General features: G+C 37.2%; 1 protein-coding gene across 1 annotated transcript in view; it reads right to left on the bottom strand.

The window, feature by feature from the left end:
• Window positions 1–7,414: 7,414 nt before the first annotated feature.
• Window positions 7,415–24,579, bottom strand: part of CHMP4C (charged multivesicular body protein 4C) — a 32,188-nt gene continuing 15,023 nt past the window's right edge. Inside the window, exons 2-5 of the mRNA XM_033203581.1 lie at window positions 15,043–15,220; window positions 12,798–12,912; window positions 9,962–10,115; window positions 7,415–9,777 (exon numbers count right to left, since the gene is read on the bottom strand). Of these exons, the coding sequence (XP_033059472.1) occupies window positions 9,713–9,777; window positions 9,962–10,115; window positions 12,798–12,912; window positions 15,043–15,220 (512 nt within the window). The 3' untranslated portion in view covers window positions 7,415–9,712. The remainder of the gene's footprint in view (window positions 9,778–9,961; window positions 10,116–12,797; window positions 12,913–15,042; window positions 15,221–24,579) is intronic.

Genomic DNA, 24,579 nt, shown 5'->3' with positions numbered 1-24,579 from the left:
TCTGAAATGTTAAGGAATCATTTAGATTATCATTGGGAACTGATAAAAGGTGCAGAGAGTGTTACTCACCACTTTATACAGATTTTGTTTTATACAATATATTTTAGTTCCAGGTATTTAAGAAAATCTTTGTCAATTATTAGCTGATCACTAATGGAAGAGAGACTTCTGGGGAACATACAACAAAGAATACAGACATCATAAAACTAGTTCAGAAAATTTGCTGAACGAACAACTACAAAAGAAGCAACAAAAACAAGCACTAAGAGATAGGTTATAAAATTCAAATACATAATATTCAAAATATCCCCTTTTCAACAAAAAGTATGAGCCACACCAAGAAATAAGAAAGCATATGGTCCATACATATGAAAAAAAGCAATGAATAGAAACTGCTCCTGAGGAAGACCAGATGTTGGACATATTAGACAAAGATTTTAATTAATTGATTTCAAATATATTCAGAGCTAAAACGATTTCTAAAGAACTAAAGGAAAACGTGAGAAAAACTTCTTACCTAGCAGAAAATTCCAATGAAGAGAAAGAAATTTTTTGAAAAGCACTAAATAGAAATTCCAAAGTTGAAAAATATAATAAGTGAAATGAAAAATTTGCAGAGGGATTCAATGGAAAATTTGAGCCAGCAGAGAAAGAATCAGTGAATTTGAAGACAGGACAATTAAGATTTTCCAGTGTAAGGAGCATAAAGAAGGAAAATGAAGAAAAAGTGAACAGAGCCTAAGAGCCCCATGTGACACCATCAAGCTTACCAATGTATACATAATGAGAAACCCAAAAAGAGGGGAGAAAGGAACAGAAAGAAGAAATAATGATCACACTCCTTCCAAATTAAAGACATGAAAATAAATATCTCACATGCTCAACAAACTGTAAATAAGATGAACTCAAAGAGACTCAGATACATTGTAATCGAACAGTCAAAAGCCAATGACAAAGACAATCTTGAAAGCAGCAAGAGAAAAAAGACTCATCATGTACAAGAGATACTTAAAGATGAACCGATTACTCATCAGAAACTCATCAACCAAAACAGCAAAACTGTTCTTCAAAAAAATGAAGGAGAAATTAAGGCATTCCCAGATAAACAAAAGCTGAGGCAGTTTATTGCTAGCAGACTTTCCCTACAGGAAATGTTAAAGGGAGTTCTTCACCCTGAAATAAATGGACACTAGACAGTAATTTGAATCCATACAAAGTAATAAAGAACACTGGCAAAGGTAACTACGTAAGTAACTATAAAAGACAGTATTAATGCATTTTTTTGTTTATAACTCCTTTTAAAATTTTTTTTAAAAACAAGTGCATAATGTAGTAATTATAAATCTTAGTTGATGGGCACATAATGTATAAATCTGTAATTTACACAGCATAAAAGAGGGAAAGAATGGAGTTCTACAGGAATAAAATTTTTGTATGCTATTGAAATTATTTTTATTAATCTAAACTAGTGTTTTACAAATTAAGGTGTTAATTGTAATCTTCAAGGGAACCACTAAGAAAATAACCCAAAAATATGTAGTAAAGAAAAAAATTAAATAGTACTTTTACCTGTGGAATATATTTTCTGTGCCCAAGCCATATTTTCTTGGGTTTCTTTCTGTGTCTCATATTTTTTTGCTGAAAGCAATATTAGGAATAATATATATTTGAATATTATAACTCATTCCATAGTGTTTGTTGTTGCTTCTTGTTGTAGTTGTTTATTTAATTACTTTTCTAAACTAATTTTGTAAGTCTTTACTCTTCATTGTGTGTACCCCTTGAAGTCTCTGTTCCATTAGTGGTCAGCTAAATTAAATAAAAATTAAAATGTAATTTCAGAATATATTTAACACAAAAGAAGGAACAAATGGAGGAATTAATGAACAAAACAGACATATCACTCTAGTCCATTTCTGCTGCTATAACAAAAAAACTCAGACTGGATAATTTATAAACAATAGAAATTTATTTCTCACAATTCTGAGGGCTGGGAAGTCCAAGATCATGGCACCAGCAGATTCAGTGTCTGGGGAGGGCATCTACTCACAGTGTCCTCACATGGCAGAAGAACAAAAGAGGAAACTGGGACAAATGCTGTGTCATCACATGGCAGAAGAGTTGAAGAGCCAGGCAGCTCCTTGAAGCCTCTTCTATAAGGATATTAATCTCATTCACAAGGGCAGAGCCCTCACAACTTAATCACTTTCCAAAATACCATACGTCTTAATCATACCACAATGGGGATTAAATTTCAACATGAATTTTGGAGGAACTCAAACATTCAAACCACAGTAAGCACACAGAAAACAAAAAGGAAAATAGCAGATATAGTACTTTCATTAAATATCAGTGCATTAAACTCCCTAATTAAAAGGTAGAAATTGGCCAGGCAAAGTGGCTTACACCGCAATCCCAGCACTTTGAAAGGCTAAGGTGGGTGGATCATCTGAGGTAGGCAGTTCGAGATCAGCCTGGCCAACATGGTGAAACCCCATTTCTACTAAAAATACAAAAATTAGCCGGGTATGGTGGCAGGCGCCTGTAATCCCAGCTACTTGGGAGGCTGAGGCAGGATAATCACTTGAACCCAGGAGGCAGAGGTTGCAGTGAGCCGAGGTTGCGCCACTGCACTCCAGCCTGGGCAAAAAGAGTGAAACTGCATCTCACAAAAAAAAAAAAAAGAGAGAGAGAGAGAAAAAAGAAAATAAACGAAAAAGAAATTGATGAATAGATTAAAAAACCATGATACATTACAAGATGTGTACAAGATACTTAAGATTAAAGCACAGATATATGTTAAGAGTAAAAATATGAAAAAAGTTTTCATGCAAACTGTAACCAATAGAGAACTAAAGAAGCTCTACTAATATCAGACAAAATAGATTTTAAGACAAAGATACTGCTATTGAAGAGATGGTGGGAAAACTAGAAGATACCTCTAAGTTCTAAGTTCTAATTGACTGGAGCTTGAGACAGAGATCATGGCTATAAATATACATGATGACAGGGACCATGTTTTATTAAACTTTAATCCTCATACTTAGCTTGGATCTCAGGGTATAACAGATATTTAATAAATATTGATTGAGTGAATGAAATTATGTATGAACTCTAAATCATTCCCATAGAAGTGATAGTTTAAGCTATAATTTAAAATAAGATCTACAGAGACTATAGAAGGCAGAGACCACAAATAACTAAATCATGGAAAATGTGGGAAAGATTTGCATTTATGAGGAAAATGAAAGAAAAGCAAGTGTTGGAGTAAGGAAGTACAAGAAAACAATTGAAGACAAAGAGCAGCAGACTATCAAAAGACCACAGGACACATACATATTGTATCAATATATACAGAGTATATGAAATTTGCATCTAAGCATACATTACATACATACATATTTATGCATGTGTGTATATGTGTGTATTTATATAATGAAAATAATCAATTACATACATGTCACTCTTCCAGTGCACCACAGAGAAGCCTAAACTGGAGTGTTTTCTGACTTTTGAGAGGCAACACTTAATTCCTCTGATATCATAATTAAATAAGGTAGATATTGCCTCCAATAGACTGTGAGTACTAGACATGTTCAGAAGAATAGTTCGTAATCAGAAGCATTGCCTACTTGCTTATAGTTTGTACATCTCTCTTCTAAATAACAACTCTATTGCTTTGCCATCTGTACTCCTTTTATGTATACTGAGTGTTTTTCTTCTGAAAAAATAGCTCAAGTATCCTGTATATAGTGCAATAAAACTTCTGGTAAACAAATGATACAAAGTGAATTTGAAGTTAGAAGAGGATTTTAGCTATTTTAACAAACACTTTCTCCAATGGAAACATTAATGTCCATTTTAAATTCAGGAGATGGGAGAAAGGAAGTGGAGAGATGAACTAGAAATTGACTAACACTTTATCAATTTATTCCCTAAGGATGTAATGTAATGGTACTAAGATATCTTTATTAGTCCTAGCTTCTTTGGGTGTTTCCTTTTTTTCTTCTTTCTTTTTGCTAGGCTTGCTAACTTTAATACATTGTCCATCTTGTTTTAGTAAGACACATACAATTGCAGTGTATAAATTATCTGCTACCCCAGTTTCTGCTAAAGAAGTCTTTGCTCAGATTCTATGTTTGCCAAGAATGAGGAAACACTGCAATTCAGATGTAATTATTCTCCGTTATTGCATGGACACCTATTGTTGTAAGTGGTGTTTTTAGGTTTTAGGTGGCCAACACCATTCCCCTTTCTTCAGGTGGGATCATCTTCACTATACTTTAGTCACCCTCCTTCCTGCTTCTCAGTTTATAAGAGTTCAGATGACTGACTTCAGAGGCAGTTACATAAACCAAGCTTGGCCAACCAAATGTTCTGCATCTGGAATTTGACTCTTGAGTAGAACAGCTTACTCACAATGGTGATAGCTTACTTTCCCTACAGTTGAATACTCAAAAGAAGTAACTCCAGAGATACCCTGACCTCCAGAGCCTCCCTGGTTTGTGACCCTCCTCAGATTCGCATTTTAAACATTGTTTTCATTTCTGGAATATCCAAATCCCTTCCGATAAATGCAACTTTTTCTCTTAAGTTATATTGAATGCACTTCTACAACCAAAAAGGAAAAAAAACAAAACAAAAAACCTTCCTTATCAGAAAACATTTTATTTAAAAAGGCAGAATACCAACAGATTAGTTATCCAGCACTGCCCAAACTGAGGTCTACCACTGAGGTGCCCCTGTAAGAAGTAGGATCAGTTGTTAGCAAACATACCAGAATTTATAACTTCCAAACAAGTCTACCCATTCTAAGGATGCTTTACCAAAAATACTCTTAGATGTCTGATTAATATCTTTATTCTTTTTCATAACTTTCAGTCCAAAGATGATCTACTTTTACAACTTTCTCTCATGTTTCAATTCTTTCGTATTGTCAACAGAGGAGCAGCACTATGATTTATGTCAAAGTATTTTCATTCCATTTCATGGTAAAATATCATGTTTTATAAACATTTCTTTTTAATATTTTAGCATCTTAGTATTTCAAGTCACACATTATCTGTATACTCTCTGGTATCCAGGATTTTGTCTTGGCCAGGAATACTCAATAGAAAAATAATGTAAGCCACTTATGTAATTTTAAATTTCCCATGAGCCACATTAAAGTTTTAAAAACCAGGTGAAATAGATTTTAACAATATTTTTTTTAACCTAAAACATCTAAAATAATATTTTAACATGTAACCAATATAAAATTATTTGAGACATTTTATATTCTTTTTTATATATTAAGTCTTTGAAATCCAATATGTATTTCACACTTAGAGTGCATTTTAAATGAGATGCAAATTTCCATTTGAAGTATTTGGTTTGTATAAAGACTTCATAAATTTTACAGTTAACAAAGTAGATTTAGCCGGGCGCAGTGGCTCATGCCTGTAATCTCAGGACTTTGGGAGGCCAAGTCGGGCAGATCACAAAGTCAAGAGATCGAGACCATCCTGGCCAACATGGTGAAACCCCATCTCTACTAAAAATACAAAAATTAGCTGGGTGTGGTGGCATGCGCCTGTAGTCCCAGCTACGCAGGAGGCTGAGGCAAGAGAATCTCTTGAACCCAGAAGGCAGAGGCTGCAGTGAGCCGAGATCAGGCCACTGCACTCCAGCCTGGTAACAAAGCGAGACTCCATCTCAAAAAAAAAAAAAAAAGTAGATTCAATGGTACATGCCTATATTCTCAGCTACCTGGGAGGTTGAGGCTGGAAGATTGCTTGAGCCCAGGAGTTTGAGTTCAGCCTGGGCAATACAGTGAAACCTCATATCAAAAATTAAAAAAAAAAAAAAGAAAAGAAAAAAGAAAGAAAGAAAGAAAATAAAAAGTCAATTCACATACCCAAGGTGTTCTGAACATACTTAAAGTTTTTAAGAAATGAATCGTGTCAGTTTTTACATTTAAACTAATGAAAATTAAATGGAATTATAAATTCAGTTTCTTAATTGTACTAGCCTTGATTGAGTCTCATTTCACGTGGTTAATGGATTCTCTTTGGATCTCACGGGTCTAGCTAAACTGGGTAGGCATGTGTATTTTAACTAGAGTAAGGAGACACATTCAGACTTGTCCCAGACTTCACTCATGAGATCTGGACATTTTAAGATTCCACAATTACTTTTGTTATTGAAGGATACAGGGACTTCTGCTTGAGGTATGTTGAATTTCATTGGACTGTGGGTTTATAATTTTGAACATATTTGGAAATTTTTTGGCCATTATTTCTTCAAAGGTTTTTTTCTATTGTTTCCTCTGCCAAATCGCCCCTCATCCACCCAGCCCACCATCACCATTTCAGAACTCCAATTACCTGCATGTTAAGTTGATTGATATGGTCCCACAGTTCAATCTTGCTCTATTCTTCTCTGTTTTGTGTGTGTGTGTGTGTGAGTGTGTTTTTCTTTCTCTGTGTCTTAATTAGAATTGTTTCTGTTACTATGTCTTCAAGTTCACTCATCTTTTCTTCTGCAGTGTCCAATCTGCTGTTAATGCCGTCCATGATATTCTGCATTTTTCACTTCAGATCATGTATTCTTCATCTCCAGAACTTCAATTTGGGTGTTTTAAAATATTTTCCAGGTTTCTCTTCATCATGATCATATCTTTCCTCTCCTTTCTTGGACATATGGAGTATATTCATTACAGCTATCTTAATGAACATAAGGTGTATATTTGTAACAGCTGTTTTAAAATCTTGCCTTTTGTCAGTTCACAGTCTGTTCCTACTGTTTGTCTCCTAGTTCTGGATTGTGTTTCCCTGCTGCTTGGCATGTTTGAACACTGAACAAAGCAATGCTGGACTTTGTGAATTTTATGCTATTGGGTGCCGAGGTTTTATTCATTGTGTTACTGTTAATTGATAGTTTTTATATTTCTTTAAGTATTTAGGGGCTTTGTTCTGGGATGCAATTTAGTCAATTGGAATCATTTGATACTTTTGAGGTTTGCTTTCAGGCTTTGTGGGGTGTGCTCTTTAGTGTAGGGGTAATATGGCCCCACTACTGAAGCAATACCCTTCTGAGAAATGAATCTAATTCCTCCTGTATTAGGAGGTCTTTCCACTCTGGCTAATGGAGCTATTCCTGGACCTGTGTGTGCTCTGGAGATTGATCCGCCTGTCTTCCCAGCAGTTCTTCTTGATGTCAGTAGTTTCCTCACATATGTATGCAGATTGGTTCTCAGAGGAAGATTTGAAAGTGCTCTTCTGCTCAGTTCCAGAGTTCTGGCCTCTCCCTCTCTCTCTTCCCCCATCCCCCCACCACCACTTTGCCTCTTTGTCTCTCTCTCTCTCTTTGTCTCCCTCTCTCTCTCTCTCAGTCTGCTGGGATTGCCATAACAAAACACCATCAACTGGGTAGCTTATTAACAACAGATATTTATTTCTCATGGTTCTGGAGTTTGGGAAGTCCAAGATCAAGATATCAGCAAATTTGATGTCTTGTGAGGGCTCACTCTCTGGTTCATCGATGGCACCTTCTTTATTGTGTCCTACTGTGTCCTCACATGGAGGAAAATTATGAATAAGCTCTCTTGGGCCTACTTTATAAAAGCTCTAATCTCATTAATCATTCATAATATCAACTCCCAAAATGCCCCATACCTAATACTATCACTTTAGGGGTGAGAATTTCAATGCATGAATTTACGGGGTAGGGGCACAAACATTCAGACCATAGATACCTCATGCCCTCCAGCTTACAGCTTTCTCTCTCTCTTTCTCTCTCTCAATCTCAATCTCTGCAGAAACTTCCTTTCTTGCACTCTTCCCCACAAATTTTCTCAACTCAGCAAGACCACCAGGCTCTACTTGGCTTCCCTTTCCCTGTATAGGCAGGGGCTGGGGCCATGGAAGTGCTCACATTACTGGTTTCCCTTCCCAGGAAACATTGTCCAGTGCTGCCTGTTGTCCAAAGTCTGAAAAAATTTTGTTCCCTGTATTTTGTCCAGTTTTCCAGTTGTTTAAGAGTATAAGGTAAATCTAGATCCTGTTATTCTACCATGGCCCGAAAGATATAAACAGTTAATTGCCATTCATTTAATAAATACTGACTGATTGCCTGCTGATGAGAAACTGCAGAATGCTGGGAATCAACTATTGAACTAAAAGAAATGCAGTCCCTGCCCTCGTGGTTAGCACAGCTCAGCACGGAAGAGCAACAATAATTAAAGAATCATTCAAGTAAACATGTAATATAAACCATGGTAAGAAATAACAGAAGGCAGAGCACTGCAACAGCATATAATGGGAAAATCTGAGTTAGTCTGGGCAATCAAGCAAAGTTTCCCAAAACAAGGATATTTTTAACTAAGATTTAAGGAATAAGTAAGATTGGTACCTGCACTGTGCAGGGTAGGAAGACCGCCAAGGAGAACAGAATATGCAAAAGGTCTGTGGCAGGATGGAATCATTAGAAATCATCCAGTCCAATCCTTAGGTTTGCCAGTGAAGAAACAAAGACTCAGAGAGTCTATGGCTCATGTTAGTGTCAGAGCAGGGACTGAAACCCAGGACTCCTACCATCAGGTCTACTGCTCTTTCCATTCCACCATGTTGGCAAGCAAATGTAGAGAATACTAAAATATCTTATTAAATGATATTTGTCATTTGATGGTCCATGATCTATTATGGGTAATCCATAATTTTGTAATTTATTTTCATTTAAAAATAATAATGGCCAACATTTTGTTCAATATACACTTGTAATTGCCAATATTTTTATGTATTTACAAGGAATATTCTGTAAAGTGTAAATAAATATACAAGAGAGCATAAAACAGAACAGAAACAACACTCATGCATTTATACACTGAAGCCATAACAGCATCATAACGGCCTGGGAGTGTTCACGCAGATCCCTAAGTGGCTAAATTACACCCAGGAGATTCTCACTCAGCAATGTAAGCTGTTAGTGCTTTCAGACATTTTGGGAAATGCATCTATTGCCCCATTCCAAGCTTAATTGGTATAATAAATGTCAATTAAAGCTCCTTTAAGATTTCAAACTGCAAAACTCAAGTGAAACTACTTATGTAGAGACACTCATGAAAGACTCCTCTACTAGAAGTTGCTCCCAAAAGAGACACAGTATATTTACATTTACCATGGGTACATGGATACACATCATTTGCATAGGAAATAACGTTACTTTTCCCAGTTCTACTAAATGCATCTTTTTTTTTTTTTTTTTTTGAGACAGAGTCTCTCTCTGTTGCCCAGTCTGGAGTGCAGTGGCGTGATCTCAGCTCACTGCAACCTCCATCTCCTGGGCTCAAGCGATTTTCCTGCCTCAGCCTCCCAAGTAGCTGAGATTACAGGTGCCCACCACCATGTCCAGCTAATTTTTGTATTTTTAGTAGAGACGGGGGTTTCTTCATGTTGGTCAGGCTGGACTCGAACTCCTAGACTCAAGTGATCCACCTGCCTCACCCTCCCAAAGTGCTGGGATTACAGGCGTGAGACACCGTGCCCAGCCTCCATCACTGAGTACATGTATACAAATGACTCGTTTTTTACTTTTACTTAGGAGGCTTAAAACACAATTATTCATTCAGTATAATTATAAAACAGAGTCTTTGTTAACTTCTGAACTTGGCAAAAACATTTTTTGTATTTTATCTATAGCTCATTAATTTACGTATCAAAAAATGCATTTTAGTTTAGGTAGCCCAAGCTGCCAATTGTTTGATATCATCATCCTCTTCTTCTGCCCTCCGGGAAGATGCTGGAACATAAAATAGATAAAAATTAGTAATTGGTGACATTCACACTTTCAGCATAGAAAACAGGTATGAATTACATATAAAAATATGTTCAATATGAAATCAGAAACATGTGCTAAAAAGAATGGGCCTGGCTATCATTTTAGGCAACTATCTGACCACATGTAGTTGAGTTGGGTAACAGACCTGCTCGGGATCCACGTGCAGTGGAGGACATGCCTGGTTTTCTATCTGGCTGTGCTGGGAGAGAAGAGGAAGGCACATTTGGAAGGTGGATATTTGTCATCTTCTTATTTAATTCCTCCTGTTCCAATTCTTCAAGTTCTGCCATCAGCTCATCCTGAACACAGGAGAAAGGAAGAATTACGAAGTTAACGTTTCAAGACGTGGGTTTCCTCAAACACAATAACAAGAACATCTGCTACCCAATTGATATGTGAGAACCCAGTGAAATGGAATATTTATCTTAAAACTAAGTCTTTTTTGCAACACTGAACAATGATTAAAAAATGAATATTCTGAGTTGTGCAAAATTAGTAGTTAATCTTCTAATACTTCAGTAAACAGCCATTCAAGTAATTTGTGCTAGCTGAATATATAACCTCCCCACAGTTTCTGGGAAATTTACACCTTGCCTGTCATCTTTCCAATGTGTTCTTTTCTACTGTTTAGAATCCACAAAATGTTAATTGGTGGAAATAAATGTTTTTCTTCGGGCGAATGCTATAGAAAATAAAACAACAAGTATAGCAAAACCATAACTCACAGAAAGTAAAAAGAATCAAAGATACTATGGTTCTTCTATCAAATCACCAAAGCCAATATAAATTATGCTGTGCATTTGGGTTAAGAAAAGTTCAATTCAAGATAGGTATACTGTATTTCTTTCTTTTAGCAATAGTCTGAGAGAGTCTGATTTAATCTTAAATTATTCTGTGTTCCAAAAACTTTTGAGAGACAAGGCTAGTTTGAGACCTTAAAGATGTAAGTCACCTTATGCCAATTCTGAGATGACTCAGATAGTTCAGATCTCACTGGCTCCATAAGTCCTCAAGTGGAGTCCAACCCCTCTCAGAGAGCATTTGGGAGTCACAACTAAACTTGTCATTGACAGAATTATGAGGTCGTCACTATTAGAAATGACTGGGGACACCTTATATTCAAACAAGTAGATTTTTCTTTCATGGAAGAATAACAAATGAGAGAATCATTCATTCATTATTCAACAAATTTATTGAGCACTGACTCCTGGACAGGTTTTGAACTCAGTGCTGGGATGCAAAGTTGAATCAACCCTCCCTACATTCAAGAAGCCTACACTCAAATGTGGGAGGAAGGCACATAAACAAATAATTATCCAATATTAATGTGAGAGTATTGTGGGGAAAGAGTAAAGGGGAATGGGTAATATGGGGAAAGAGAGAAGATGTTTAAGCCAAACACAACATTTTATTAGGTCAGTGGGTATCAGAACTGCAGCAAACTAAAGATTGTCTGAGCTCTATTAAATTCGCCTCATAAAAAGAAAAGAAAATATGAAGGTGTATATAGCATTGGGCCGTATGAAATAGCACAGTCAATATAGTGGTGTACTTGATGGATCTCCACAGGCTATATGAACAAAATGGCATCAGAATGAATACCCTGGTGTCCTATTTCTGCTCACAAAACAATTAGGGACAAATACCATAAATATAGTAATGGCAAAACAAGCTATCCTATGCAGAATGTATGCCCAGAATTGCCAATAATACGTCATCATTATCAACAGCAGCAGAAACATATTAATATTTTCTTTAGTAATATATTAACAACAGAGCAATTGTCTCCTCCACCATTTTCATCTTTTAGGTACCAAACACTAAGACCATTGAGAAAAGAATTTTAGAACTTAAGATGTTTTGGAGATAATCCAGTGATCCAATAATCTTCATTATCATAGATAAGAAAACCAAGAGTCAGAAAAGTAAAAGGGACTTACACAAAGTTTTTAACAAATGATAGAGCCCAGGTGTCCACATAAGCCCAGAGTCCTTTCCACCATGTCATAATGTACTCATTAGATGCTTATTAGTCTATATCAGGAGTTGAAAAACTTTTTCTGTAAAGGCCCAAATAGTAATATTGCAGGCTTTGCAGGCTGCATGTTTTCTTCTGCCCCATGGTCTCCTTTGTTGTCATCGTTTTCTACAACACCTTAAAATTGTGAAGCCCATCCTGAGCTTATGGGATGTACAAAAACAGGTCATGGGAAGAATTTGGCCTGCAAGCCAAATTTTTGCCGACCCCTTGTCTACACCATGTTTAAAAGGTGTTGATACCCCATTCTCATTTCTGGGGATTCCACGGAACCAGGTCTTACTTGCTAAATGTATTATTTTTAATACCACATAGATGCAGGAAGCTGGATTCTTTGCCATGCTAATCCAAGCTTTGGAAATATTCCTAAATCTGTAGTAGTCCTACTTGTGTGTGCTTTGAGCAGAACAATTGAAATTCACAGTGCAGACATCATCATTATAATTATAGTCTGTCTGTATTATTGGACTGATTAATCTAAATGGAATGTGTGTGTTAATAATGCCACTCCATATTTATTTGGTTTCATAGTCTGAGTAATAAACAGAGGCAGCCTAACCTCTAATTTAACAGCTACAGAGCATGATACATCTGTTTCATGCAGAATGACAAAGTCTACTCTGTTTTACCCAGATGTGCGAGCACTCAGTTCCTCGTAATAGGGCTGTTTAGGCTTCAACCATTAAAAGTCACTAACTTTACATAATCACATGCTGTTCTTTCCTTAATAGCTGAAAACTTAACTAGGTGGCTGTTTGCCAAACTATATTAATCTTTCCTTTAAATCAGAGCTACTAACACTTTATTTTTCTCTTAAGAGAAGTACCTTTCTGACAAATATCACTTGTTCTTTCAGTAGGAAGGGAAGCTGCCTGCTGTATACGATGGGAACCTACTCTTTATAGCAGCCACAATCCTGCATTCTTCATATTGGCTTACGTACCTCATCAAAGTCATCACCAAATCCAACCCGTTGAGAAAATGCTTCTGAGATTTCTTGGGCGATATCCTGTTGCTCTGTGATCTCTTGCATCAAATCATCTATTTTGTTCAGATCCCTGGGAAATCATATTTTGTTGAACATTTTAGAATTTTAACTTATAATTATGAGTTTAGATATAATCCTATATAAAAAAGACAGTTTATTTAATATAAGTTCTTAGTTATTTGAGTAGGATATATATTCCTGATGATATCTATAAACTTTAAAGATAACTTATATTTTTAAAACTTAATAATCCATATATTACAAACATTAAGTTCCTATTACATTTGGAGCTCACTAAAAATAAAAGTATTTTATAACTATCAGTATTTATAGACCTATGTTGAAATTTTGTCTGGTAGGGCATATGACACATTTAAATACATGCTGCTGTGTATCAACTCTGCAGGAAACACTGCCACAGACCACCAGGACCACTGGAACCAAATGAGCTTTTGGCAGCTCTCAGGAGCCCCTATCTGACAGCAGCCCTTTGTTGAAGCTAAACGCTGGGTCTAGAGATCTATTTTCTGTAACACTTAGCAGCTCTGAGATCCTGGCTCCCTGAAGGTTTTCCCATAGCGGTGATGCCCTGAGACACTACTAAAGAGAGCAGGATTAAACTTATACAGCCCTCAGAAGAATTAGCAACTGCAGCAAATAAATCTAGGTGGCCACTGGCTCAGGATGAATAGCTGCTTTGAAGACATTTTCCAACACCTGAGCTTCACTGGCTGCTAAACACCCGCCTAAGCATCTCGGTGTCTACATGCCAGGTTCTGGAATGTTTCTATAGTAGCTTGTCTCTGAATAATTCCTCCAACTCTGAAACTAGGCCACACAGATTGGATATAAGAGAAGTGACAATGTCCCTCATTATTAAGTAGCCTAAATATCAAAAGTTTGATTCCCAGTGGAAGTAATTTTTTTGTGAGTTTCTCTGACTCCAGAAGAGCTATTTTGACATATTTTCATGCAATAATCCAAAAGAATACTTTTACCTCCCTATGACCACCCCTTATCTCTAAACCTTATTATCCTATTTATAATAAATATAAAACAAATATATTTATTTCTAAAAGGAGTATGAAAAAATGTATCGCTAAACTTTGGGCCTGGGAACACATTTTTCTCAAATGTAATACAATGGTATGATGCTGCCAAGCTGCCTGGAGAGAAAGGCTGATTTTGTAATACATTTTAGTATCCAAAAGCAATAGAGAATTTTGACTGTGATAATGAATCTAATGTCTCCCTGAAGCTGTCAAAATGAAGGCTGATTGTTAATGAATTATTCAGAAAAGAAAATGTTGGCAAGGTTGTCTTCACTGCCCCCAACTGCCACCTTTTTCACCTTTTGCCACTCTATGGAAATTTGTCTACATCTCTTAGGCACTCATTGCTCTTGTGCATCCTTGGCCCAGGTTCCACCATCATGTCCAGTATCAGGAAAGGATCAGGTCCCAGACAATTGCCCAGTGTGAATGTAAAGCAAATTGTGAATATTGATTATTGAGTGCTCACTTTGCGCCAGGAACTATACTAAGTGCATTACATTTAGTATCTCACCGAATCCCACAATAACCATGAGGTAAGTAAGTACTATTATCATCTCTAATTTACACATCAGGAAACTGAACAAGGTATGGTAATTTTCCCAAGGGATAGCCAGCAGCTGACCTGGGATTATAGCCCAGAAAATTTGACCCCAAAATCCATGCTCATGACTGTTCTTCTGTGTCAGTGGTTCTCAGACACTGGTTAGCATCAGAATCACATGGACCCAAACACTTTGCCAGTTCAAGGAGTCTGGGCATCTGTGTTCTCTTTATTTACTCTCCAGGTGATTCTGATTCCCTCCAAAGTTTGACAGCCACTATCCCATAGATCCAAAACCCTCACACAGGTTGAAATTGAAGCCTTTTTTAAACTGTAGAATTAAAATATTTACAGGTACAGTTTCCAGCAATCATAAAGTAACTGGGAAACATTACAGGCAAAAATGAATGCCCTTTTTTTTTTCATGGTCTTTCTTATTGTTGTTGCTATAACCTTTAATCTTTCTCTGAGACAGTATTTTATTCAACATGTCAAAGAGCCTCAGATGAGTAAACCCATTCCTGCCAAAATCATCATATGGTTCCAAAAGTTCTTTCCAACACTGAGGGAATTTATGATTCAGAGGAAGACTAGAGTTACTCACATGTTTTCATGAACTGATTTCATCGCTTTTGCTGCAAAGCCCATGTTCCTCAACACCTCAGTGTTGGTGTGTGAGTTCTCCAGGGCTTCTCTCTGGAACTCAATGGTAGACAGTGTGCCATCAATCTGAGTGAGCTGTTTCTCGAACCTCTTCTTTCTCTTTAGTGCCTGTAATGCAGCTAAATAAGAGAGAAGCTACATTTATTAGGAAAGAGAAAGAGACACTAACTCAAGAGATGTTTGCTTAGCACCACTATGGACTTAGACCTGCTTGTACCTAAGGCCAATGAATATACCAAAATAAACCTGAAAAATGAATGACTCACATTGTCCTCTCAATTACCTACACCAACTAGTACCGTCTCCAACATTTTATTATTCTTTTCTTCCAAAGATCTGGCAAGTGTAAGCAGATGAAAAGTCAGTTTTCCTATTCCAAAACATATGCCATAGAAATGTTTTGTCAATGTCAGATTTTAGAAAAAGGATAAAAATATGAGTAAAAATCAAACAATAGAAAAGCAAACCTTTAGAGAATGTAAAGACCTTAATGACGATTGATTCTAGCCCCATTTTCTTAAAGGCAAGTTCATTGAGACCAGAGAAGTGAAGTGACTTGCTTAAAGGAAGACAGTGGCAGCTGGAACAAGAACTTAGAATGCTGAGCTGTATGTCTTGGTCTGAAATGATTTTGAGATGGCTATTGAGGTTACTTCTAACTGTGAGCATCCATGAATTCAGCACTGCTAGAGTTGTATTCAAGGATCAGATGGCACAATGGTGAGAGAAAAGAGCAGGGCCTTCAGAGAAATGATAACCAAATAATCTTCCCATTAACATTAGTAAGATAACCTAACTTGCCTCACTCTGAAACCACAAAACAAGTAGAGCCCTCTTGACTGTGGCACCTTGGAAGGCAACCAAAAAAGGCCCTAAAATATCTGTTTTCATAATGCATTTAGGGAGAGAGTGCAAAAAGAGCAGCAGCAGAATGTTAATATGAAAATAAGTGATAATTAAATGGAATTGGCAAAAGAACTCAAACAGTTTTATGGTTTCAGTGTAAAGCAGGTAAGTTATCACAATAGAGACTTTGGAGAGAAGTCTCTCTTCTGTTTTGGCCCATTTATTCTTGTAATTGCAACAAATTTGATTGATTCATTCCAGTGCTTTTTCTACGGTGCACAAAGACTCATAGCCATTATGCTTTCTTGGTGAATTTTTACTGTAATCAAGTATTACTCGCTATCCCATTCATTCTTTTTTGCCTTGAATTCCATTTTGTTTTATTAAGTTAATATGCCAGTTTTTTATTACAATTTGTCTGTAAAAATCTTTACATAGACCACTATTTCAAAATTGTTTATATTCGATTTTATATACATATTAAAGACATCTATATTACTCTACATGGGTGTTTACTTTTAATGATTGTTTTTGACCCATTTAGATAGTCTCTGTTACTTAATGTAAGATTTTCACTCGGTCTTATTTATTGTAGTAACTGGTATGCTATCTAATACCGTCTCTTTATTGTCATCTTTTTTGTGTTTTCTGTTTGTTATGCTTTTTGTTCTCTTTCTGCTTTCTTGTATTTATATAGATTCATTAAATTTTTTGTTCATTGTTTCCCTTTAATTGTTGGACAATTATATATACTGAATTTATTCTCTTAATGGATACCTTTAAGACACATATAATTAAACAAGTGTTCTTCTATGTTGAAAATTAATCAGTATCTGTAATTTATTGTTCCCAAATAAGATTCCCTTCCCACTCCAAACTCTGGAAGGTTTGACTGAAATAATCTGCAATTTTATTAGTCCCTGATGATTCACAGAGTTTTTTTTATTATACTTTCCAATGTTAAGGAAATCTTTCTTAAACAATTGTCCTAAGCTTCGTAGACACAATTTTAACAATCATTTATAAATTTCTTACTATTGCTTCTTGTATTCTATATTGTCCTCTTTCTTGGATTGCTTCTTTATTTTACTGGAGTAAAACTTACAATATTACACTTTCCAGAAAAGGTGCATATATGTAAATTATTTGAATGCCTGTAAGTCTGAATATGTCTCTATTTTGCCTCAAACTTGAGTGACAGTTTGGATTTTTACAGAATGCTAGGTTCAAAATATTTCAAAAGATTATCTTTGAATAGCTAACTTTTCAAAAGCTTGATAATAAAATTATTCTCATCCCTTTGCAGATAATCTCTTTTCTTATTTCCTCTCCAAAAATGTTAAAGACTTTCTTTTAACTTTGGAGTTACAAAATTTAACCAGTATGCATCTAGGTATGTGTCTTTTGTTTTTTGCTTTTTCCAACTGAGCATTCAGTGAGTATTTTCAATCTGAAGACTCAAGTCTTCCTTCAGCTTGAAAAAATTGTATCCTATTTTTTTTAATCACTCCTTCCTCCCCTGTATTTCTGTCTACTCTCTTCTGAAATTTCGATTTATTTTTATTTAATTATATATACAATTACACACACACCCTGAAAACATTCTGTTTTCTCTCTTTTGAAATGCCATAATATAAGACGAACATCGTATTCTTTGGCTCTATCCTATATATTTTTTTGTTTTGACACAAGGAGTCACTCTGTCACTCGGGCTGGATGCAGTGGTACAATCACAGCTCACTGCAGCCTTGAACTCCTGGCTTAAGCAATCCTGCAACTACAGGCACATGTCACCGTACCCAGCTATTTTTTTAAATTTTTTTGTAGAGACAGGGTCTTGCTATACTGCCCAAGCTGGTCTCAAATTCCTGGCCTCAAGGAATCCTACTCCCCTTGGCCTCCCAAAGTGCTGAGATTGCAGGTGTGAGCCACCACACCCAGCCCTCCTTGTCTTTTTGATCTATGTTCTGGGAAAATTCCTTGACTTTATTTTCAGATCACTAATTTAGTCTTCAGCAATATTCATTCTACTTTTTTACCTTTTATTTAAAAAAATTATGTTTCTAACTTCTAAAAACTTGTTCTTTAGTTGCTCATTTTTTAATGGCAGCCTATTCTTGTTTTATAGATGTAATTGCCTCTTTAATCTCCCTGAAGATACTAACACTAGTTTTATTTGTAACATATTTTATTTCTGACATTACCTCTGTTCTCCTGGGTTCCATCGTTTGTGTTGCTTATCTTGATTCTTCTCTTTCATGCAATTACCTTTCCTCAAAATTCTTCTGATCTATTATAGGTTCGTATTTATAAATATTATGACAGACTGGAAGAGTTCATGTAAGTGGCTGTGCATCTTGTCGTTATGTGAGAGTGTTTCCCCACAAGGCCTCTCTCCTAAAGGGAAGGTTGCCCATAGCTCTGTGTAAGAAAAAGGTGGGGCAGGTACATAAGCAGAGGATTTCTATGGTTACCAAAGAAAGGCTTGCCTCTGGGTGTGGGACATCTTTATTTTTCTTATAAGTGGTGACAGTCCCTCCTCACCCCTTCCTGCCCACTGTGGAGGTTTGGGGATCTTCAAGCTCTGCTCCAACTCCCTCTCCAGGTACAACACCACAGTTTAAGTTCTTGATGAACAGCACTTACATTTTTTTCTTTCTTTTTTTTCATTTTTCCTTGTTATATACAAACTTTTTTATAGCAGAAAATTTGTTTAATCTGTCTTTTAGGAAATAACTGAAATAATTTTGTAAGTCAAATGGCTTAAAGTCCTTTTCACAACATCACACTCAACAGAAGCTTACCAACAAAAAGAATAAAATACTTAGGAATACAGCTAAACAGGGAGGTGAAAGATCACTACAAGAAGAATGTATTAGTCAATTCCCCTGCTGCTATAAAGACATACCTGAGATTGGGTAATTTATACAGGAAAGAGGTTTAATTGACTAGCAGTTCTGCAGGGCTGGGGAGGCCTCAGGAAACTTACAATCATGGTGGAAGGGGAAACAAACACGTCCTTCTTCACATGGCAGCCCAAAGGAGAAGAATGAGAGCCTAGCAAAGGGGGAAGCCCCTTATAAAACCATCAGATCTTGTGAGAACTAACTCACTATCATGAGAATAGGATGGGGGAAACCATTCCCATGATTCAGTTATCTCAACCTGGTCCCTCATGACACATGGGGATTGTGGGGACTAGAATTCAAGATGAGATTTGGGTGGGGACACAGCCAAACCATATCATTCCACCCCCGGCCCCTCCCAAATTTCACATCCTCACATTTCAAAACACAATCATGCCCTTCCAACAGACCCCAAAGTCTTAATTCATTCCAGCATTAACTTAAAAGTTCAAGTCCAAAGTCTCATCTGAGACAAGACAAGTCCCTTCTGCCTATGAGCCTCTAAAATCAAAAGCAAGTTCAATGGGTGTAGAAGCATTGTGTAAATACACCTGTTCCAAATGGGAGAAATTAGCCAAAACAAAGGGGCTACAGGCCCCATGCAAGTCCAAAATACAATAGTGCAGTCATTAAATCTTAAAGTTCCAAAATGACCTCTTTTGACTCCATGTCTCACATCAGGTTATGCTGATGCAAAAGGTGGTCTACCACAGCCTTGGGAAGCTCTACCCCTGGAGCTTTACAGGGTATAGCCCCATTTCTGGCTGCCTTCACACCTGGCATTGAGTGTCTGTGTCTTTTCCAGGCACACAGTGCAAGCTGTTGATGGATCTATCATTCTGGGGTGTGGAGAATGATAGCCCTGTTCTCACAGCTCCACTAGACAGTGCCCTAGTGGGGACTCTGTGTGGGAGCTCCAGCCCCACATTTCCCTTCTGCACTGCCATAGCAGAGGTTCTCCATGAGGGCTCTGCCCCTGCAGCAAACTTCTCCCTGGACATCAAGTGTTTCCATACATCCTCTGAAACCTAGGCAGAGGTTCCCAAACCTCAATTATTTACTACTATACACCTGCAGGCTCAACACCATGTGGAAGCTGCCAAGGCTTGGGGCTTGCACCCTCTGAAGCCATGGCCCAATCTGTACCTTGGGCCCTTTGATTCCCTTTCAGCCTCCTTGGCCCCTTTTAACTGGAGCAACTGGGATGCAGGGCACCAAGTCCCTAGGCTGCACACAGTAGGGGGCCCTGGGTCAGGCTCAGGAAACCATTTTTCCCTCCTAGGCCTCCAGGCCTGTGATGGGAGGGGCTGCCACAAAGGTGTCTGACATGCCCTGGAGACATTTTCACCATTGTCTTAGTGATTAACATGGGACTCCTCCTTACTTATGCACATCTCTGCAGCAAGCTTGAATTTCTCCTCAGAAAATGAGGTTTTCTTTTCTATTACATCATCAGGCTGCAAATTTTCCAAACTTTTATGCTCTGCTTCCCCTTGAACACTTTGCCACTTAGAAATTCCCTCCACCAGATACTCTAAATCATCTCTCTCAAGTTCAAAATTCCGCACATCTCTAGGGCAGGGGCAAAATGCCCCCAGTCTCTTTGCATAGCAATAGTGACCTTTACTCCAATATTCAACAAGTTCCTCATCTCCATCTGAGACCAACTCAGCCTGGACTTCATTGTCTATATCACCATCAGCATTTTGGTCAAAGCCATTCTACAAGTCTCTAGGAAGTTCCAAACTTTCCCACATTTTCTTGTCTTCTTCTGAGCCCTCCAAACTGTTCCAATCTCTCCCTGTTACCCAGTTCCAAAGACATGTCCACATTTTCAGGTATCTTTACAGCAGTGCCCTACTCCCTGTAGTACCAATTTACTGTATTAGCCCATTCTCCCACTGCTATAAGGACATACCCAAGACTGGGTAATTTATAAAGGAAAGAGGTTTAACGGACTCAGTTCTGCAGGGCTGGGGAGATCTCAGGAAGTCTCAGGAAACTTACAGTCATGGTGGAAGGGGAAGCAAACACATCGTTCTTCACATGGAGGCAGGAAGGAGAAGAATGAGAGCCCAGCAAAGAGGGAAATCCCTTATTAAACCATCAGATCTTGTGAGAACTAACTCACTATTGAGACAGGATGGGGGAACCACTCACATGATTCAATTATCTCAACCTAGTCCCTCCCATGACATGTGGAGATTATGGGAACTACAATTCAAGGTGAGATTTGGGTAGGGACGCAGCCAAACCATATCACAGAATTATGAAACACTGCTGAAAGAAATCAGAGATTCTACAAACAAATGGAAAAAATTCCATGTTCATGGATGGGAAGAATCAATATTGTTAAAAAAAATGGCCATACTGCCTAAAACAATGAACAGATTCAATACTATTCTTATTAAACTACCAACATCATTTTTCATAGAATTAGAAAAAAATATACTAAAATGCATAGGGAACCAAAAATGAGCCCAAATAGCCAAAGCAATGCTTAGCAAAAAGAACAAAGCTAAAGGTACCACACTGCCTGACTTTAAACTATATTACAAGGCTATAGTACCCAAACAGCATGGTACTGGTACAGAAACAAACACATAGACAAATGGAACAGAATAGAGAACGCAGAATTAAAAGTACACAGCTACAACCATTTGATCTTTAACAAAACCAACAATAACAAGCAATGGGAAAAGAACTCCATAATCAATAAATGATACTGTGATAACTGGCTAGTCATTCATGGAAGACTTAAACTGGACCGCTTCCTGTTATCATATACAAAAATCAACACAAAATGAATTAAAGAGTTAAATATAAGACCTAAAACTATAAAAATCCAAGAAGAAAACCTAGGAAATACCATTCTGGACATATGCCTCAGCAAAAAGCTTTCATAATAAAGTCTCCAAAACCAATTGCAACAAAAACAAAAACAGATAAGTGGGGTCTAATTAAACAGTTTCTGCATGGCAAAAGAAACCATCAACAGAGTAAGCAGAAACCTACAGAATGGGAGAAAATACTAACAAACTATGCATCTGGCAAAGGTCTAATATACAGAATCTATAAGGAATTTAAACAATTCAACAGGTAATAAACAAGTAATCTCATTTTAAAGTGGGCAAAGGACATGAACAGACACTTCTCAAAAGAAGGCATACGTGTGGCCAACAAGCATATTTAAAACAGTTCAACATCATTAATCGTAGAGAAATGTACATCAAAATCAAAATGTAAATCAAAATCATGAGAGATACCATCTCACACCAGTCAGTGACTACGATTAAAATGTCAAAAAAAAAAATCTGCCAACAGATTTTGGCAAGATTGTGGCAAAAACATAATGCTTATACGGAGCTGGTAGGAATATAAATCAATTCCTCCCCTGTGGAAAGTAGTTTGGAGGTTTCTCAAAAAACTTAAAATAGAACTACCATTCAACCCAGCACTCCCATTACTGGGTATATACCCAAAGGAATATAAATCACTCTACTAAAAGGACATATGCACCCTTATATTCATCACAGCATTATTCATAATAGCAAAGACATGGAATCAACCTAGATGCCCATCAACCATGAATTGGATAAATAAAATGTGGTATGTATATACCACAGAATACTACGCAGCCATTAAAAATGAAATTATAGTCTTTGCAGCAACATGGATACAGCTGGAGGCCATTATCCTAAGTGAAGTAATGTAGCGACAGAAAACCAAACACTGCACGTTCTCACTTATAAGTGGGAATGGTACCCGTGGACACAACGATGAGAACAGTAAACACCAGAGCTTAACTGAGAGGGCAGGGTGAGAGGAGGATAAGGATCCAAAAACTACCTATTGGGTACTATGATCACTACCTGGGTGACAAAATCATTTATACACCAAATACCAACAATGTGGATTACCCATGTAACAAACCTGCACATGTACCTACTGAACTTAAAAGCTGAAAAAAAAAAAAAGAGGCTTACCACATTAATAATCAGAGCTGTGTGAGGGTTTTCTCCACCACACAGGGAGAACGATCAACTGACCTGTGGATCCGTATCTGCTGGTGCATTTATCATACTATAGTAGAATTATTTCTAAAATCCATTCTGCCTCACCTCTCCTATGCCTAAGTATAAACTCTTGGAGAAAAGAGCATCTTATTTACCTGTTTCCCGAGCACCTTGTCCAGTTCCTGGCACCTGGCCAACAAAATACATAACAAAAATCAACACTTATGGAGCACTTGCCATATGTTAAATTGGTGATAACTGCTTTATGTGCATTATGTGATTTATCACATTTAATTCTCACAAGAGTCCCAAGAGTAGATATTGGCCATTTTACAGAAATAAAATGAATAGATAGTAAGTGAATAAATTTGATAATTTTGCACATAGGACAAGGACAGCATGGAATAATGGAAACAGTGTGGCCTTTCAACACCAGAGTGCAAATTCCTCTTCCATGACTTCACAGATGTGTGTTCTTGGGCAAGTCACATCCCTTCTCTGAGCTTTAGTTTGCTGTTCTGAAAATGGGGATTATATCAGGCTGGGTGATTACAAGAGCTAGTGATAATTTATGGAAAACATCTTATACAGTCCCTGTGAATGGCAGGGATGTAGTAAGTAAATAAATAGTAGCAATTTATGCAACATTCATAATTACTAAGGTTGCTTTTTTTTTTTTTTTAGACAGTCTCGCTCTGTCACCAGGCTAGAGTGCGGTGGTGCAATCTTGGCTCACTGCAACCTCTGACTCCCTGGTTCAAGCAATTCTCCTACCTCAGTCTCCCAAATAGCTGGGACTACAGGCATGTGCCACTATACCCAGCTACTTTTTTGTATTTTTAGTAGAGACAGGGTGTCACCGTGTTAGCCAGGATGGTCTCGATCTCCTGACCTCGTGATTCACCTGCCTCGGCCTCCCAAAGTGCTGGGATTACAGGCGTGATCCACTGTGCCCAGCCCTGAGCTTGCATATCTTATTTCTGAGACTACCACATAACAAATTACCCATTTGTTTTACCATACCTCATCACAACAGAAACATAATATTACAAAACATTTCTACATTTCAATAGGTACAGCCAACATTATTATTCAACAGAGTATCCTAAGAAGCTAAACTGCAAATATACATCTCCACCCAACATACCCGGAAGTGGAATGTTCAGAGTGCATGTCCTCCCTATCTTGTCAGGCTGGTTCAGTATCTATACATACTTGGAACCAAACTGGTACCCATCGACCCTGACATCATTTTTTCTTTTTTGAGCAATTTTTTAAGTTCTCCATTTAAAAATATGTCATATTTCTTAGTAAAAATTAATTTTAGATAACCTTCTGAAAATCTAGAAAAGCAATTTGGTGGGGGGTGGAGCTCTGAAGCTCTAGACCTATGTTTTAATTCTACCTAAACCACTTAATACCTGTGTGTAATAATCGTGATGCATGACCTGAACTCATCTTAAGTGACATTCTCTCACCTGCATGACAAGAACAATAGTACCTAGAAGACAATGATAGAACATCATGCGCTAGAGTTGTTTACCTTCAAATCTAGGCTCCCTCATTCACATGTAAGACTATGTGGCTTTACATAAGTTGCTTGCTGAAAAATGGAGATATAACTTATTTGGTTGTTGAGAAGTAAATGAAATAGCATTCATAAATTGTTTAGTGCAGTGGCACATAGTGAGTGATTACTAAATATTAGGG

Source organism: Trachypithecus francoisi, unplaced genomic scaffold (assembly GCF_009764315.1).
Source record: "Trachypithecus francoisi isolate TF-2019V2 unplaced genomic scaffold, Tfra_2.0 Lachesis_group7, whole genome shotgun sequence".
Lineage (NCBI taxonomy): Eukaryota > Metazoa > Chordata > Mammalia > Primates > Cercopithecidae > Trachypithecus > Trachypithecus francoisi.
Note: the sequence above shows the minus strand (reverse complement) of the source record. Positions and strands in the feature narration are given on the sequence as shown.